This window comes from Drosophila persimilis, unplaced genomic scaffold (genome assembly GCF_003286085.1).
Source record: "Drosophila persimilis strain 14011-0111.01,24,50 unplaced genomic scaffold, DperRS2 tig00000000-arrow-pilon, whole genome shotgun sequence".
Taxonomy (NCBI): Eukaryota; Metazoa; Arthropoda; class Insecta; order Diptera; family Drosophilidae; genus Drosophila; species Drosophila persimilis.
Window position 1 is genome coordinate 11,274,991 of NW_020825288.1, and position 17,567 is coordinate 11,292,557.

At 44.7% G+C, this 17,567-nt stretch overlaps 3 protein-coding genes across 6 annotated transcripts; all 3 read left to right on the top strand.

Annotated features, from left to right (window-relative positions):
• The first annotated feature begins 2,241 nt into the window (after positions 1-2,241).
• LOC6587669 lies at positions 2,242-4,181 on the top strand. Its single transcript, XM_026995065.1, has 3 exons — positions 2,242-3,039; positions 3,443-3,565; positions 3,626-4,181. The coding sequence occupies exons 1-3, from the start codon at positions 2,307-2,309 to the stop codon at positions 4,030-4,032; spliced, it is 1,263 nt and encodes a 420-aa protein (XP_026850866.1). The 5' UTR covers positions 2,242-2,306; the 3' UTR covers positions 4,033-4,181.
• A 3,187-nt stretch (positions 4,182-7,368) lies between these two features.
• On the top strand, positions 7,369-8,788 carry LOC6587711. Its single transcript, XM_002013252.2, has 2 exons — positions 7,369-8,427; positions 8,484-8,788. The coding sequence occupies exons 1-2, from the start codon at positions 7,401-7,403 to the stop codon at positions 8,678-8,680; spliced, it is 1,224 nt and encodes a 407-aa protein (XP_002013288.2). The 5' UTR covers positions 7,369-7,400; the 3' UTR covers positions 8,681-8,788.
• A 457-nt stretch (positions 8,789-9,245) lies between these two features.
• LOC6587799 (neuropeptide F receptor) lies at positions 9,246-17,062 on the top strand. 4 transcript variants are annotated; one of them, XM_026992924.1, is made up of 6 exons: positions 9,246-9,528; positions 10,998-11,184; positions 14,103-14,511; positions 14,579-14,748; positions 15,104-15,683; positions 15,756-17,062. In XM_026992924.1, exons 2-6 carry the CDS (start codon positions 11,182-11,184, stop codon positions 16,028-16,030), a joined length of 1,437 nt encoding a protein of 478 aa, XP_026848725.1. In that variant the 5' UTR covers positions 9,246-9,528; positions 10,998-11,181; the 3' UTR covers positions 16,031-17,062. The 4 variants fall into 4 exon arrangements, with proteins under 4 accessions (XP_026848725.1, XP_026848707.1, XP_026848702.1 ...); XM_026992906.1 differs by having other exon boundaries at positions 10,995-11,184; positions 15,104-17,062; XM_026992901.1 differs by having other exon boundaries at positions 15,104-17,062.
• The last annotated feature ends 505 nt before the right edge of the window (positions 17,063-17,567 follow it).

Here is a 17,567-nt window from a genome sequence, read left to right on the forward strand (position 1 = left end):
AAATTAGTCAGAACGAAGTGCACCTACATGCATTATTAAAAATGTACTCGCAATGCATTTCATGGACGACTTTCGAACCGACATCGAAAACTCAGCTTTTAGTCTTCTGTTGGTCGAGTCTACTGACATTAGCGTGACAATCTTGTTGGCAATTTTCACAAAATTTGTAGCAATTTTTCTTCGCAAATCTAACAATTTTTGATAAGGAGCTTCTGGTAGCACTGTATCGGAGTCTAAAAAACATATATTGACTGATCCGAGACGTAAGACAAGTGGTCAGACCATAGGACCCGAGACGTGAACCAGATCCTATCTAAAACGTGAACCATAAGAAAATTGAAAATTTCAGTGTTGGAAAACGGGAGAGAGCATGGCAGCTAAAATAAAAGACAATATGTACCTCGTTGCCTGAAGACTGTCAGCTAATAGTGATGACTCATCTCTCCAGTCAACGAAGATATAAATTGATAAGTATGATCCACCATTCGTGGGCGTTTCATATCAAACAGTTTTTATATTTCCTACAAGACATAGATGGCGACAAAAACTCTCGCTATTGCTACCTATTGGTGAGAACTTTTTGTTGCAGCGTATCGAAATGGATTGTTAGGTGGCGCCCCAGTATGATGTAGTAAGTATGTATGTAGATGTAGATGTGTGAATGTAACATATTATGTTGGTGTTTTGGATGTGCTACGTGCAAAATGAACAACAGCTGTCGCTAGTATATATTAACGCGTACCGATTCACCTAACAATAGCATTGCAACGTCACGTAAACGCTTTCCAAGATCCCGAAATTTATGCGCTGGTTTTAAAATACAGTAGACGGTCGGAAATATGAGCAGTGCTCGTTATATCTGCATATCCCATCAGATGTATCCCATTAAAGTGCTTTAACATCGAAAGTGATATGTACAAGTTATATATCAGACGTTTTTTCTAAAGTTGTCCTGAAATCATAAGTGAATTTTCTGCATTAAAAAAAAAAAAACACTTAGACGCCTGCAGCTGGACGGAAATTTCGCTACCAAGCAGTGAAGGCAAGGCCGTAAGAGAGTTTTTATGACCCAGGTCTGTCTGGTAGCCAACTATCGTTAGCTATTGGCCATTGGCGACATGACAGTCTTTATACCATCCGGCCGTCTGCTACAGCAGCCCAGCAGATCAGAGCGGAGCTCCCGCTCCATCCTCTCTAGTTCAATTTGTTTAATTGCCTAACCAAGTCGTTGGCGGTTCAGCTGGGGTGTTCGTTTTCGGTTTCAGTCTCGCAGTCTCTTGCAGCTAATTTCTTTCAAAAGTAGTTTTGGGCGGACTCTGGGGTAGATCCGAAGTCCGAAATCCTCTGAATACCCGCACGTTTGCGTGTGCTTCGTGATTTAATATGTGGCCATCAAACGACTGATGTTTGCGGGGCGGACCATCATAGTTAGCCATGTTGTCTTCAAATATTTCGCGGCTTGCTTAAAGACAATGTTTAGAGCAATTTCCGATGAAGGAAAACCAAAACTTTCTACAGACGGCTACAGCTACAATAAACGGAGCTGGTTCTGGAATTGGTTCGATTGGATTACCTAATGCTCATTATGCGAGTGCAGACAACAAGTGACAGGTGGCAAAGCTAATCAATTGGATGTCAGTCAATGCTGCCCAAGAATGCCAAGCATTGTCGATGGACCGGGGGCAAAAAAAGAGTCCGCCAATTGTTACTTTCACTAGTAAATAATGCAGCAACGCGTCAACAAGAGCAACTGCAGTAGAAACAGCATCACCAGCAGCAGCATCAGTATCTAATACCAACAACAACTTTCGCATCCAATGTCTGTGGCTTTGTAATTAAGACGGTCGGTCAGACAACTCGCAGTCTCACAGTAACATACAAATACGAATACAATTTAATGAACGGCAACAATTCAAAGTGCAGTGTTCCATTCAAAGATGCAAATTGCACGATGCAACCGGAGAATGCCCCACACAAGGCGCAGTTTAAACTCACATAAATGCGCATTTGCACTTATTCCGATTGGTATCATTTACTAGATGCGCCTCCAGCTCAGATGGCTCTGATTTGGATTAGGTCGCTGCTCAGAGTCTCAGAGTGGCGCCAGGGGATTTTAATTGTACGAGTAACAGCGTATCCATCAGATACTCGTACGTATCTCGGTGCGGCCGCTACTTTGCGATTCACTTTCGTTTGCGGCTCTTGCTTTCAGTCACACGCATCGCAGCTGGAAGGCGGTCGGTCAATTGGTGGTTGTTTGGCTGCTGCCTAGCTAGCTAGCTGCTGGCTTCATAATCCAGACGACAATGCGATCGATCCAATTTGCTGTTCGATCGCTGATCGTACAGCAAAAACTCGCCCCGCGCTCCGAGTCTGACCCAGAAAGCCCGGTGGCATTGGCATTGGCATTGCATCCACAGCTCGGCGGCAGGAATTGCGATTCCGGTGCATGCTGCATGCACATGAGCATTAGACGAGCCGACGAGGAGCAACTTGCCAAGCAGCTATCTTCGTTGAGAGCCTCGGCTTGCGGTTGCCTCGCTGTGATAAAAGGAGTTGCCAGCGCCTTCTGGCTGCTATTTGTGTCTCGTCCAGTCAGCCGTGCGGTGCCCCAACTATCGCAGACTCGCCTCGCATTCCAAATCGACATCAAAATGCTACCCTGTCGCATCGTGGTGGCATTGATGCTGCTGCTACTGCTCCACTACGGCAGCGCAGAGGAGCAGGCCACAGATGAACCACAGTCAACGCCCGCCATCCATCGATCCAATGGCCGAGCGGGCTCATCGCTGCTGTCGCATAGCGATGCCTACATAGCGCGCAACCAGCGTCAGTGCTTCGATACTCGCAATCTGATGTCCTGCATCAAGTACAAGGCCTCGAAGCTAATCTGGAAACTGGCCACCAATGGCATGGGCTTTTTCCCCAACGAATATGGACGTGATTTGGCCGCGGATAAGCACCGCCTCCTGCGGCTGGTCCAGTTGGGGGAGCCGGCCGACGATATTGTGGTGTTCAACGACGCCAAGAGCTTGGAAGGTGGGTCCGTGTCAGTGGTCCGTGGTCCATGGTCCATGGCCTATTGCCCGAAACGAAAGTTGTTTTCCCCGGTCAGTTGGCAAAGGAAATTAACGTTTAAGACCGCGACATTCAAATGACCGAAATACCGAGTATATGTGTGTGTGGTGTGCGATGCAGTTTAATTTATCACTTTTGCTCAGACAGCATCCACTTCCAGTGCCAGAAGCAGTTTCTAAGGCAGCTGCTGGTCGATTATCCGTTGCGGATGTTTATTGCGAGTGTTAATTAATTTCTGGAATTTATTTCTGCGCGCTTCTTGGTCCGGTTCCAGCGCCCTGTGGAGGGTGGGGCAAACAATAAACAATTGATAAGCATTTTTCACTCGGCTAATTACGCACTTCTCCATCCGACCATCCACCAGGTGACAGCGAGCTGACGCTCATCTTCAAGTTCCTCAAGCGGGCGGTGGAGACCTTCGGTCGGAACCACGGCCTCCAGTTGGCGTTATCCAGCGAGACAGGCGCCCGCGTCATGGACGAGTCGGGTAGGTGAACATTAATCTCTCTCCGACTCCGGGTATCAAGTTCTGTTTTGCACCACCCAGAGGCGCGTCTGAAGAAGAAGAAGAGGAAATGGCTCATTATCCTGCCGCTGGTCATTCTGATGAAAATCGCGCACCTGAAAATGACTCTGGTGTCCATGCTATTGACTGTAATCGGCATGAACGTGCTCTTGGTTGGCGGCGTGGGCTGGCTGATTCACTATCTGAAGTACAAGACCATGTGCAAGATCCATCCGCACCTGGTGCAGACGCACTCGCATGTCTACGACTCGGAGCCCTCAGACTATTCGCAGTTTGTGGGCGGCAGCAGCTTCTCCAACTCCTACTCCCCCTACAGCTCTGGGGCTGGTGCCGGGCACGAGGGCAATAACTATAGCAAGGACTGGGCCACGAATAAGGCCTACAATGGCTACAACTATCTGGACACAATAAGCAAGAGGATACAGTAGACCGAAGTGGATTCGTGCCAGAGCCAGAAATGTGTGCGCCTAGTAAAATTCTCATCGTCCGTGTCCGCCGTTGTCGTCATTATTGTTTAGCTATAATTTCATAAGTTAATTTATTGTAATTTATTAAATATATCTACGTAGTTTTTTTACCATGCAAACGAATCAAAAATTGAAAAATTAAAAAATTAGCATTTATTTGATGGATCTGGATTTTCGGAGATTTCACCAGAATCAAGCCCACCTAAACGTTCTGCTTTAGTCTGTCTCCACATAATTCTGGCAGTGTTTTCTACAAGCCAAACACCCTCTCATATAAGCATAAAACAATTTGTTTATGGGGAAAGCAAACAAACACCACCCGTCCCGCCACCCCCTCCCAACCAGACACAGCTGGCCAAAATATAAAACGTGTGAGAGGCGTTTCGCTCGCGTGGGTACGTACCGGCCTCTTATCAGTGCCACTGGAGCTTCTCGTTAAACAAACAATCCAAATTCGTATTCGGATTGGCCTTCCTGGAAACAATTCCAATTCCACCGAACCAATATGTTTCTAGCGCCAAATTCTTTAACTTAATTGAGCAAATAGGATTTGGACATTGTCTGCCTGCAAATATGAATTATTATATGTATTTATTAGTAGTGCACTATAGATGGCCAGGATGGTCCTGATGACTTAATGTCATGCACATAGGGTGAGAATAGTTGGTTGCTTTATTATCAAGAGAAAGTGAAAGTAGTAGGGAAACGGGATTTATAAAACTGCTTGATAAGTCAGTGGGAAGCCAATAAAAAGTCTCTCAGTTGTTTCCGTGGCAAAAAAGGTCGCACACATATGTACGTGACCATAGATAAGTGGAAAACATGTTTGCAGCCAGCATCTCTTGCTGCATATCCAAGTGGCTTATCTCTGTTCTGTATTTCATCACAAAAAGCAGAGAAAAACTCGAGGATACAGTCTAAGCGGGGACCAGCTGGACGCATGGAGATTATCATTTCTTTCAGCCCATGAATTCATTTCTTTGTTAAATATACATAGATTTTGTCACTTAACTATTATGGAGTGACCACACGTCTTTTATTAAGTGAGGAAATTGGGGGGGTCTCAACATAGCGCACACAACCTCGTCAACGCCTTCTTCTCCTGGAACAGCTGGGGCTAACCAAATATATACGGGCGGCTCTTCTCTTCGATGTTTACTGGCTTCTTATCGGAGGCGTGCTTTTGTGTACCAAACAATTTGTTTCAAGCTCCCAAGAAACGGCTCTGCTCTGCTTGTTTATCCAACGAACTACGCACAACTCTCATAATCAATAAGTCCACATATGTGTATCGTATGTATGGGCCCTGGCTAATGCCAAATAAGTTCAGCAGATTCCAGCTGGTCGCTATCTGTTGTTTAGTACACATGTAAATGATTTAATGGAGGAACTGTCGCATCGTCTGCCTGTTTGCTCTCATTTATGAAAGCATGCAGCGAAACCAAACAAAAGGTTGCACTATACTTCCACCAATAAACATAAATGATAAGCCCGAACAAGAAACGAGCCGCCTGCCAGTTATCGACAGTCGCAAAAATGTATTCGATTTCCAAATAAACAGGTCATAGGTCGAGAGCAGGTTCCTAGGGTCATGTCAGTAGCAGTAACACTTTGAAAAATTCATATGGAAAAATTCTCGTATTTTGTCTTAGAATTCTTATTGAGCCCAGTATGCACTTAAGATTATGTCTGAAAAGTGGTCTGCTTTGCCCAGAGGTCGACCAAACAAGAGCTGTCACAATTCTTCCCTCCTGGCTGCACGCGGCTCTGGGCCAAGCCAGCAACTGGAAAGGAGAGAACATTCTGAAGACGGAAGTGGAACGGTGAAACGGTGTGCGCCAAGGTGGGGCTGGAGTTACAGGCAAAGTTCCACGCCAGAGCTGTACTACTCAAAGAGCGGCATCCTGAGCTCCTGGCTAAGAATTTCTCATCGCATTTCTTCTTCCGTAGGAATAAAGGATATTCAGAGCTCTTTACCAGTTTGCTTAGTCCCAACCAGACCCAACCAAACCTGAACGAACGCTATGGTGCTTGGTTGGAGCTGGTCCTCAGTTTAATGGCGTATGCAGCTCGATCTGTCGACGGTGGCAAGGGGGAATGCCAGACGTTGATTCATTGCGACAAATGTCGTGTTTATAGGGCGGAGGGGGGTGGGACGAAGTTTTGTGATATAAGTTTTATTGTGAGATCTACCAGGAGTGTGGATACCAGGGGTTGTGGCGATATTTTGACACAAAACAGTCAAGGTTCGAAGTGTGGTTACCAAATTTGGTTGCTCTAGCTCTTATAGTCTCTAAGATCCTTGACCTCACATTTTGCAATTGGCAAAACTGACCATGAAACCTGTTTGTTAGAGAGAGACAGAGCGAGAAAGAATGAAATTGTTTTCTTGATTCTGGCTTTAAAATTTTTACGATCTAGTTCAGATTTTGCACTCTTGAAGATATATGCATCCTCTACCATTCTGTTTTCTGTTATCTTTGAAAATGTGGATGCCATAGATTTTCGCCTCATTGTGGAGGCGGAATTGGGCGGGGCAAAGTTTTAAAATATTCTTGTAGCAATGACATTTCACAGAAGTCCGGATTTAAAATGTCGTTGCTCTAGCTCTTATAGTCTTTGAGCACCAGGCGCTGATAGGGACGGACAATCGGACTGACAGACAGGGCTCAATCGACTCGGCAATTGATGCTGATCAAGAATATATATACTTTATGGGGTCGGAAACGATTCCTTCTGGACGTTACGCATATCCATTTTCACCACAAATCTAATATACCCTAATTCTCATTTTGAGCATCGGGTATAATTATAGTATCCTGTTTCCTTACGTCTTGTATCCCTGTCTCGAAGAAGAAGAATCGTCTGTGGATGCCTTATACCTAAGTCCCCACATTTTCAGCTAATTAAACACAATACACTCACACATATCGTACAAGTACCTGAGATAAAGTGCTGCAAGTACAAGTATGCATGGGTATCACGCCATGACAAAAAATCTCAAGCAATACCTAGCAAGTGTAAAAGTTTGAATTATGTATTCTGCTAACTCACGATGACGTGGTGAGGCTTAATTATTTTATTCCAAGAGAATAAAATATACAATAAATGTACAAGGGAGTGAAAGATTGCCACTCTAGCAAATTTACAAGATGTATTAAAGATATTACCCTGGGACAGGAGAGACGCGCCAAGCTATTTAGTTTGCTTATCTGAGCCAGTGTATATATTTTTTTGGCTGATAAACTTATATAAACTTTCGCTCAGTGTCGTCTGGGAAGTCAGATTTGTTTGAGAGTTCGACGCCTAAGCAACAGTCACTTGTCACGATGCTGCCCACCTGGTTAACAGAGGAGTATATTCAAACCCATCTAAGAGCCTACTGCAAGGATGGTCAGCTGCGAGTCCTTAAGCTGTGGGCCAAGCCAGCAACGGAAAAGGGGGGAAACTATGTCGGCGTAATGACTCGCATATACGTCGACTACGAAGACAGAAATGGAACGGTGCAAAATAAATCATTCATCCTGAAGCAAACTTGCTCAAAAGACGCCACCCAGTGGGCTATTTTCCAGGAGTACGATGTATACAATCGGGAGATGGACATGTATGAGGTAGTGATGCCCAAGATGGCAGAGCTGCTCCGAGAGATTGGAGTCACCGAGAAGTTAACCGCAGAGGCTGTAGTCGTGGATCGGGAGCGGACCATCATGATCCTCGAGGATCTGGCTACTCTCCGATACGTGAATGCGGATCGAGTTAAGCAATTGGATTTGAATCATACTAAAATGACGATAGATATGCTCGCACGGTTCCATGCGGCAGCTATAGTCTTGAATCAACGCTATCCTGAGATCCTGGCAAAAAATTACTCATCGCACTTTTTCTCACGTAACAAAAATGGCTACAAGGAAATTTTCACGGGCTTGTTCAGGGCTTTCACCAGGTATGTGAATACCAACCCAAGCCTCAAAGATCGCTATAGCGCCAAGCTGGAACACATTGCTCCCAATTTGATGGAGTATGCTGCTCGTTCTGTCGATGTTGGGGAAAAGGACTTCCAGACGCTGGTTCACGGTGACTGTTGGACCACGAACGTCATGTACCAGTACGACGACGAAGGAAATCCCACTTCGATTTTACCTATAGATTTTCAGTTCAGCTCCTTGACATCTCCGGTGGTCGATTTGCATTACTTATTCTCCACATCGCTGCAAGAAAACGTAAAGGAGAAGGAAATCGAACTAGTTCAGTACCATTATTACGCACTGAAACAATACTTGGATAAGTTTTCCTATAAGGGTGTTTTTCCCAGTTTGCACGAGTATCAGCTTCAGTTCGAGCGCCGCCGATTCATGAGTAAGTCGAGACACATACCCAGCCAAAAAATTGTGTAAGAGTTTTTTCTTCCACAGCCGTTATTATTGCCAACGTCTTTCAACCTATAATGGTATACGAGGGCACAGAAGAGCCTGAGTTTGTGAATCTCTATCAGGATACACCAGAAGGCATTCGATTCCAGGACTCAATGTATGCCTGTGAAAAAGTCCAAAGAATTGTGGCAAATATTTTACCAATTATGGATGCCAAAGGCCTCTTGGACCCTCAATGAATTTAGCCTGACTATTTTTAATTATATTGTACAAAGAGTATTATAAGCGTGGCAAATTTCTGATCTTGAATAAGATTGGTTTGAAGCTTGAGGATTTACAGTTTGGAATTAAGATAAGATTTCGTTTGTTTGCTCGTGGGAACATCATGCTGTTGAGAGTATTCACTCGGAATCACACTTGTATTAATAAATAGTCATTTACAGACACTGTAAACGCTATGTGTGCTAAGTATACCCTACGGTGTGGCTGATTTGCAATTACTGTCTGGCAGTCGTCATTTAAGTCTTTTATTGCTGAGTGATAGAGATACGAAATTACTCAAGATTACCACTGGTGGAGCAGACAAAATGGAAGCTCCCACATAAACGTTTTGAACAGTCCTCAATCCAATGTGCGAAGCTTTTACGGGGTGCTTCAACCCCTAACATCTTTGATAAGAAAGCTCTGCGCAGCTGTTGGGCCAAAACAAACCCGAAAGCGATGGCCAGTAGCCTGTTGACGGCTAACAACTGAGCGGCACGTTCAGTTCTGACTTGTGTCTTACGCGGCGTATACGCAACGAGCGGCATCGGCTGCAGTACGCTTTGGAGGCAAGACTATATAAGCAAGGGATGCGCCCCGAAAGCCAACAGATGGTCGCTGACTGTGCACGCGTGTGGTTATCGGAGATCAGTAAACACCCAAACTAAACGCTGAACATTAATGTAATAAAAACTGTGCACACAAAAAAGAACGAAGAGGGGAAAATACGTAATAATGAAAATGCTGCCGCACATTTATTCAACATTTTGATGTGGCAAGCAGGAACGAAGCCGAAATTCTTTGGATCGACAAAAATTATCTGAAGGTATGCTCCCAGCGATGTGTGGAAAACGTTTTGTGTTTGCTTTTCCAACGATTTCAACGATCCAACGATGTGCCGCCATTAAATTGTTGAAGGCGTGAAAATTTCGCAGAAGCCGTGAAGCGCTTCGTCGTAAACGCAAACGCAAAATGAAAACGTCTGTATTGCGGCAAAGTGGGCCGCGGAAATTCGCTAATAACCCGCCGGACGCGGAATCGTCGTGTTTTTTTTTTATTATGATTATTTTCTGGGGCCGCTTCGATGAATCCAAAATGCAATTCGCGGCGTTCGCACAGTGAGCGGTTCGGGCTTTGGCTTCGAATCAAAGTAATCGTAAGAAAATATTAGTGCGTTGGGTGTCCCTCGCGTTACCGTGATGGGACGTTTACGGCTATAATGCAAACTGACGTGTGCAAGGGGTGGGAAAACTACGACTACGAGTCTTCGGTCAGTGAAAATGCGCAGGAAGTTGTGGGTCATTCAAACGAATCGAATGGAAAATCAGTGTCTACCGTGCAACCCGGGAAGAACGAGCGCCACAAAGTCGGCGAATTACTGAAGGATGTGTCTGGCTGGTGCACTCAGATATAAACCAAAAGCAATTTGCTTAATGGCCATATTAATGGATTCCGAATAATGAAACATAATCGATATTCGCTTAATGGACTTTCGTGCGTGAATTAAAGTATTGAAAAGAATATGGAGACAGGGATTAATATAAAGATTAAGTGAGCGATTTTTTTTGCAAGTTTTTCCTAGAGAAAGACGAAGCTCCTATTTCAATTTCGTATATCTTCTACCTTCAATTGCTCCAGTTCGTCTTAAAGACTTATGCTATTAAGGAGCAACTGAAGGTGGGTTGGGTGGCATTTTCATTAGACTTCTGAGGCTAAGCTTCTTAGGCCGTCGACTCATCAAAACTTCGTAGTGCCATGTGCCTTGGCTGCTCAGCTATGCATAAGTTCAGTCTCTGTACCAGCTGTGGAGCAGGGAACGACTGCGCCTGAGCAATGCAATCAGGGACAGGAGACCGAGACCGAGATGCACCGAGTTGCTCCGAAAGTTATGCATGCCAATACATGCAAATGTGCAGCTCTGCTCTGCTCTGCTCGAAGATGCCCCAAAGAACAACAATTTTGTAGAAACTTCTCCGGGCCATGGGGCCTGTGTTTGCTATAAATTCTTCAAGCGCCGAGGATTAGGTTGCTGCGAGCTCAGCAACTTTGTCCCGAAAGAATTTTTGAAGCATTTTAATTAAGTTGATTTGGGGGGCCAGAGCCATCCAACTTGTCAGCCGTCAGCTGAACAGTGCATCCACATGGTCGCGTGGTATACATCTTTTATTTCTTTGGGCGTGGGCCACTTGAGGCATCCACGTATATGCTAAAAAATTCAACAATTGCCTGGTCCCCTACGAAAACGTGTACATTAGCAGAAATTGCGTTTTTTTCTCTCATTTTGAATTCGAGCAGCGAATATAAATCAGGAAAATTCCCGCGAGTGCATTCGGAATTGCACACTAAATGAATAAATGTTGGCGTCGCAGCCATAAGAACAACAAAAATTCACTCCTGTCACACCCAGATACAAACAGCAAACAGGAGACAGCCAGAAGAATACGCTCGAGGCACTGGCAGTGGGAGCGTTGGCAGGAAGATGGTGAGTGTAATTGCAATATAAATACTTAAAGCGCCTCGTCGGCTCAAGTAGAAGCCATTTTAGAGTAGATGTCAAACGGAACGAAATTACTCGTACTTTGTTCCCAAAACGAAAAAGTTTTCTCGGGTGTGGCTTTCTTGTACGTGTGTTTCTGCTCTGTTCCTGGCAACACAATCTGTCTAACTTAGCCATATGGCTGCTGAGAGCTCATTCCATTTGGCATTTATATTGTGCTCTTATATGTAGTCCTGTGGCTAAAGCCGGGGGAATTTCGGTTGAGTACCTGCCCTACTATGATGGCAACCTCATATCCTAATGAGGCTATAACATGGATACAAATTTGAAAATAATGTTTGAATAAGCCAGCAATCTAATATTTGGAAAAAAGACTGTAAAGGGAAAACGAGAATATTCCCATTTCCTCTATTTGTTTATTGTTGAGAGCATTTTCTTCAAAAAATAGCAAACCAGTTTCAACTTAAGGTAAAAATGCTTACCACCATTAAGGCAAGAAAACCAAAGCACTCTGTGGCATGTCTTTGACACCGAAGAAGTGTTAAGCCATATAAATTCCTTCTGTTGCAAAGGACGAAAGCAAACAAGAGAAAATCCAATCTTAGTCTATGTTCAAGAAGCTTGGTTGATTAATTCACAGGGAAGCCAGCTTTCTCACTTGGAGAGATGTTACAGCTTGCACCGGATCTCCCTTCAGATGCTTATCCTTTCACTCAGCTTGTGTGCTTAAATTGAAGTTGACCAGAAAAACTGATGAGGCCAGAAGCTATCGCCACTTGGATTTCCATCCGAAATCGAAAACAATTAATTAAATAAATGTTTGGGTTGCTGCTGCTGCTTCTGCTGCAAGAGACAAGAAAAAAGGACGTTGAAGAACCCAAACACAAATTGAGAAATTCGTAAGTCGACAGGGGCAATATGTTATGTTTTTGTGGCAAGCAAATTGCACAAACGGCAATAAAATTCATCTTGTTATAGAAATATCGTTGGATAGACAGCCACCGCCCACAAACAAAGAACATCAGCAGAAATAAATCACAAAAATAGCTGAGTCAAAATTCCGACAGGCAGCTGCCAAGCCAACACAGGGATCCGATTCGAGATGGTTGGGAATTGTGTTGGCTGGCATTTAAAATCTTTGTCACGCTCTGTTTATCCAATGAAGCGAGAGAAACATAGCGAGTCTTTCCTCGTGGATAGGAGGGGAAACGTCCTGAAAGCGTTGACATTCCAGAAATTATACAAAATGTGTGACAACTGCCAAGGACTTGAGGCTACTTTACATAATTCTCCTGTCGCCAGCTTTTCCGGGAGGACGCTCCACGCAGCTCCGTTGGATGTACTGCATATCTCATCTAGTCGGTGCCTATTGCTCGAGGGAAAATACATGAAAATTCAATTTTCACCTCGCCTTGGATTCGTAGAAATCGTGTAGGGTCGGTCTGTGATTGAAATGTCTGCGACAAATTGATGATCATCTCAGCTTTTTGTGTCGGGCTGCCTCGGAGCCAATTTCTTCATTGCGAGATTAAACTTTTTTATTAGCTCCGACCAGGGGTAAGGAGGCGAACGACCCCTAACTGCTTTCAAATGGATACGGTCAAGCATTTTTGCGGTCAGCAGACTTTTCAGTTGGGGTTGGCCGAATTCTCAAATGCTTGAGTTTGAGAACAAAGTTTCCGGCCGTGCAAATATTTGTCAATTAATTTCGGAACAACTTTAAATTAAATTTCCATGGAAACGTTGCTCAATTCCGCACAAACACACACATGCTCTGTCTCTCCGTCTTCCCTCAATGAATGGTGCTTATCTGCTATCTCGATGGAGAGGCAGAGCCAACTGATTGAAGTGATTTAATAGCGCCTCATTTATAGCAGCTGTCAATGGCAATGCATACCTTTAGGCGCTCCAAGAATTCTGTGTCGTTTCGGCCCACCTTCGTCGCGTGCCATTGCCCTTTATCGATACTGACAAGTGCGCAGCCATTTGGTGCATAAAATTACACAAATATTTTTAGCAAATGTCGTCATTTATAACATGGCTGTATCTGATTGCTGTCCTTTGGAAATGGCCGACATTAGGCATTCATGTTGCTTGGAAAATCTCCCGGACGAGAGCCTTAAAATTTGTTTGACTTTCTCTAATTATATGCATAAGTCTGTCACTGAAGATCTACTGCATAATGGACACATCGTAAAGGTAGTATGAGCTGGGGGCCGGGGCTCCTTTGATACAGAGCTATCTAAGTTAGAGGCATGGCAACGGAGTGCTAGAGCCCAGATATTGGCCACAATGTTATTTGCTCCCCATAGCTTGGTACTGAATAACTGAAGGAAGTACCACAAATATTGGAAAAACTTTAAAGCCAGGCAGCCAGAATAATGTCGGCCCTCACAAGATTTTGTCTGTCCCATGAACCATGAACCATGAACCATGAACTATTGGCCATTGTCTGTGCTCAAGGAAGCAATGCGACAACTAAAAGCTTTTGAACTTCTATCAATGGCAGAGATCTCAACTCAATTATAAGGCAGCCCTTAGGTCGAGGGTTGACCTTGAATACTGTATTATTTTTCGGGTGGGTCGTAGATGGAACTGAGGCGTCAGAACTTCAATTCGTGTCAAATGCACATCGACCCAGTGCTGGGGCGTGCTGGGCCACCTACTGGCACCGAGAAAACTTTTCGTACGGTTATTACTTTGTATTTTTAGCCAAGCGCATAAAACGTGAGTTTGTTTGTCTCCCCCTGCGTTTCGCTCCGATATGTAGCGTGTGCAGTAGGCCAACGCCATAAATCATACGTAATGTGGCACGCAAAGCCAGCGCCTATCGCCCTGTGATTGAACGTTTGTTCCTAGATTTGTCTGGAATAATGAGCCACTTTCTGCATGTTCTTTTCCAGATAATCAGCATGAATCAGACAGAATCGGTGTCCCTGGTTGCTGTGCAGACGCTAAGCGGATACGCCAGTAGCAGCAACAGTGTCCGGCTTCTCGATGACCATCATCCCCTGGACTATCTGGACGTGGGAGCGGTGGGAGCCGCCTCGCATGCTCTCGTCAATGGTACAATCAATGTCACCACAACGGAGTACAACGAGACGGGCAGAGGACCCCTGGACCCGGAGCTTGTCGAACGATTCCTGAGCAATCGGGCAGTGGACAGTCCTTGGTACCACATGCTAATTAGCATGTACAGTGTCCTAATCGTGTTCGGGGCTCTGGGCAATACACTGGTGGTCATTGCTGTGGTCCGAAAGCCAATTATGCGCACGGCCCGTAACCTCTTTATACTCAATCTGGCCATCTCGGGTAAGTAGTCGTATTTGCGCAGCGTTGACAAGAAATCACTTCCCATCTGGGTACGGAATAATTTCAGATTTGCTTTTATGCCTGGTCACCATGCCGCTGACACTTGTGGAGATCCTAACCAAGTACTGGCCCCTCGGCTCCTGTTCTATCCTCTGCAAAATTGTCGCCATGCTTCAGGCACTTTGCATATTCGTTTCGACAATATCCATAACAGCCATCGCCTTTGATCGATATCAGGTTAGTCCTTTTTCAACCACTACTAATGTTTCACAATGGGGGTCAACCGAATTTGGCCTTGTCATGCCCTGCTGTTATGGAGGTAAATGCGGCATCAATTTGTAGCCATTAAATTGGATGAAAATCGATACAGCTTGAGTAAATATTTGGCCGTAACAAATAACAACCCGACGATAATCAGCCAAAGTGAATATATATATAAATAGGGCTCCAATATAGCGGAAGATTATAACAGTTACTAAAAGCATTTATGTTTAAGCTAGCATGAAGTACATGTTCTTCCTATATGCTTAGCATTACTGTATCTCCATATTTTCGGTTCGCCTTTCCTTTCTTCCCATCCATCCATTCGCAGGTGATTGTGTACCCCACCAGGGACAGTCTACAGTTTGTGGGAGCCGTCACAATACTAGCCGGAATCTGGCTGCTGGCCCTGCTGCTGGCCTCACCGATGTTCATTTATAAGGAGCTGCTCAGCGAGGATACACCACTTCTGCTGCAGCAGATTGGGCTGCAGGAACAAATAAGGTTCTGTATCGAAGACTGGCCGACCAGCAACGGCCGCTTCTACTACTCGATCTTCTCGCTGTGCGTGCAGTACCTGGTGCCGATCCTGATCGTATCGGTGGCCTACTTCGGCATCTACAACAAGCTGAAGAATCGCATCACCGTCGTCACCGTGCAGGCCTCGTCACAGCGCAAGGTGGAGCGCGGCAGGCGCATGAAGCGCACCAACTGCCTGCTTATAAGCATCGCCGTCATCTTCGGTGTGTCGTGGCTGCCGCTGAACTTTTTCAACCTGTACGCGGACATGCAGCGTTCGGGGTCGGGCCCCACCTCGAATATGCTCGTGATATACGCCATTTGCCATATGATTGGCATGAGCTCGGCCTGCTCCAATCCGCTGCTCTATGGATGGCTCAATGATAACTTCCGTAAAGAATTTCAAGAATTAATATGTCGTTGCACTGAATCCACTAATGTTGCTCTTAATGGTCACACGACAGGCTGCAACGTGCAGGCGGCGGCGGCGCGACGGCGACGCAAGCACGGCGCCGACATCTCCAAGGGCGAGCTGAAGCTGCTCGGCCATAGCGGCGCCGCACTCTGCGGGGGTGCCAACGGTGGCGATGGTGATGCCACAGGTGGTGGTGTGAGCATGGCTGCCACCGATTTCATGACCGGACATCAGGAATGTGGACTGCGGAGCGCCATGACCGAGTCGGTGGCGCTCACCGAGAATCCCATGCCCACGGAGGTCACCAAGCTGATGCCTCGGTAAAGACACACATGCAATCCTTAACCGCCCTCTGTTTAATCCCTTGATTAACCCCATTAACTTTAACGCAAAGCAAAGTTAACGTTTGTCGTGCATGGACCAATCTTACACCTGAGATTCTTTTTTGTGTGTTTGTGTGTACTCCAAAAGCTAATTGGATTTGCATGCTCCAAAGATCCCATTCTCGCTGAGTGGCTGGCTGGCCAATTTGGCTACTGTTTCTGCTCCTTTTCTGTTGCAACTTTTCTGTTGCACCCGTCAACTGCATGCCTCAGAGCTCGTTTCTCCGTTTCTCCATATTTTTGCAATTTATTTTATTGTAGCCCTGACAAGCTGAATGTCGAAGTTGCATGTGGCAGTTGCCGAGTGTTGTTGGAATGGTGTGACGTTATTGGTTTTAAGTAGCAATCGAATATGACTCAACAGTTTATGGACATTTACAGTTTGGAACAATACTAAATTGCATTTTGCATATGTGTACTTGTACTCCATTTCCTCCTCCTTCCGACTTGTGCAATCCCAGGCCCCGCGGAGCAGCGAGAGCCGTGAGAATCGTGTGAGTGATGCGACGTATGTACGACGAGTTGCTTCCCAGTTCGTTTTTAGAATTTACATGAATACGATATATTGTCCAGTGATCCAAAGCCAAGCTGAGTTAAACTTAAGTTAAGACAGACAACGAGGAGAAATCACTACTGACCTATGTATATGATATGTACATATATATCTATTCCTAAATCATCACCTTCCGTATCACGTTCATTGACAAAAAGACTTAGTCTAGTGACTATTTTGGTTGATCATTTCCATATCGAATTCCGAAAAGTAATTGATTGAGCCCCCAACTGAAATTCGGGAATTTGATAAGTCGATAATAAGTTCCCATTATACATACAGTTCCTAAGAAGCGATCTATTGTGTTTAACCCTCATATTTTCGTTTCCCCTCAGAGACCTCGATACCTTTTCGAATAAGCTAGCCATAAATACATAGCTCATACATATACTAGATGTGAAGTGTGTCATTTTCTATAAATAAGTACATATAAAATTCACAATACAAATAGATATAATTGACAACTGTATAATATAATAATCTTATCCGTAAGTTTAAAGTATATAATTGTCAGTTCTTACAACTATATAAACCGATGTTTGCCGTCTGCTGGCATTTCACTAATGCCACAATGAATTTTAATAAATGTTGTTTACAAATCTAATGAACAATTGACTGATTTATTCAACCATACACAAAGTCAATAAATACGAAATGGGTGAGGGTGAGCCGGTGGGGAATTTGGATGGTAAGTCGAAATGATTTACGGCTCATGGGCTTAGGTAGTTGTAATTTATATGGGAATGGGAATTAAGGATGGTCAAAACAGCAGTAAACACCTCCGTCTATAAATATTGTTTTATGAATAAGAGATATTCAATCGTATTTGTATTTTACCCCATTTCACAGTGAGGACTCACAGGTCTGTGAGGATTTGAAATATGGGATTATATGATTTTTTGGCATCAAGATTGAGTCCACATCA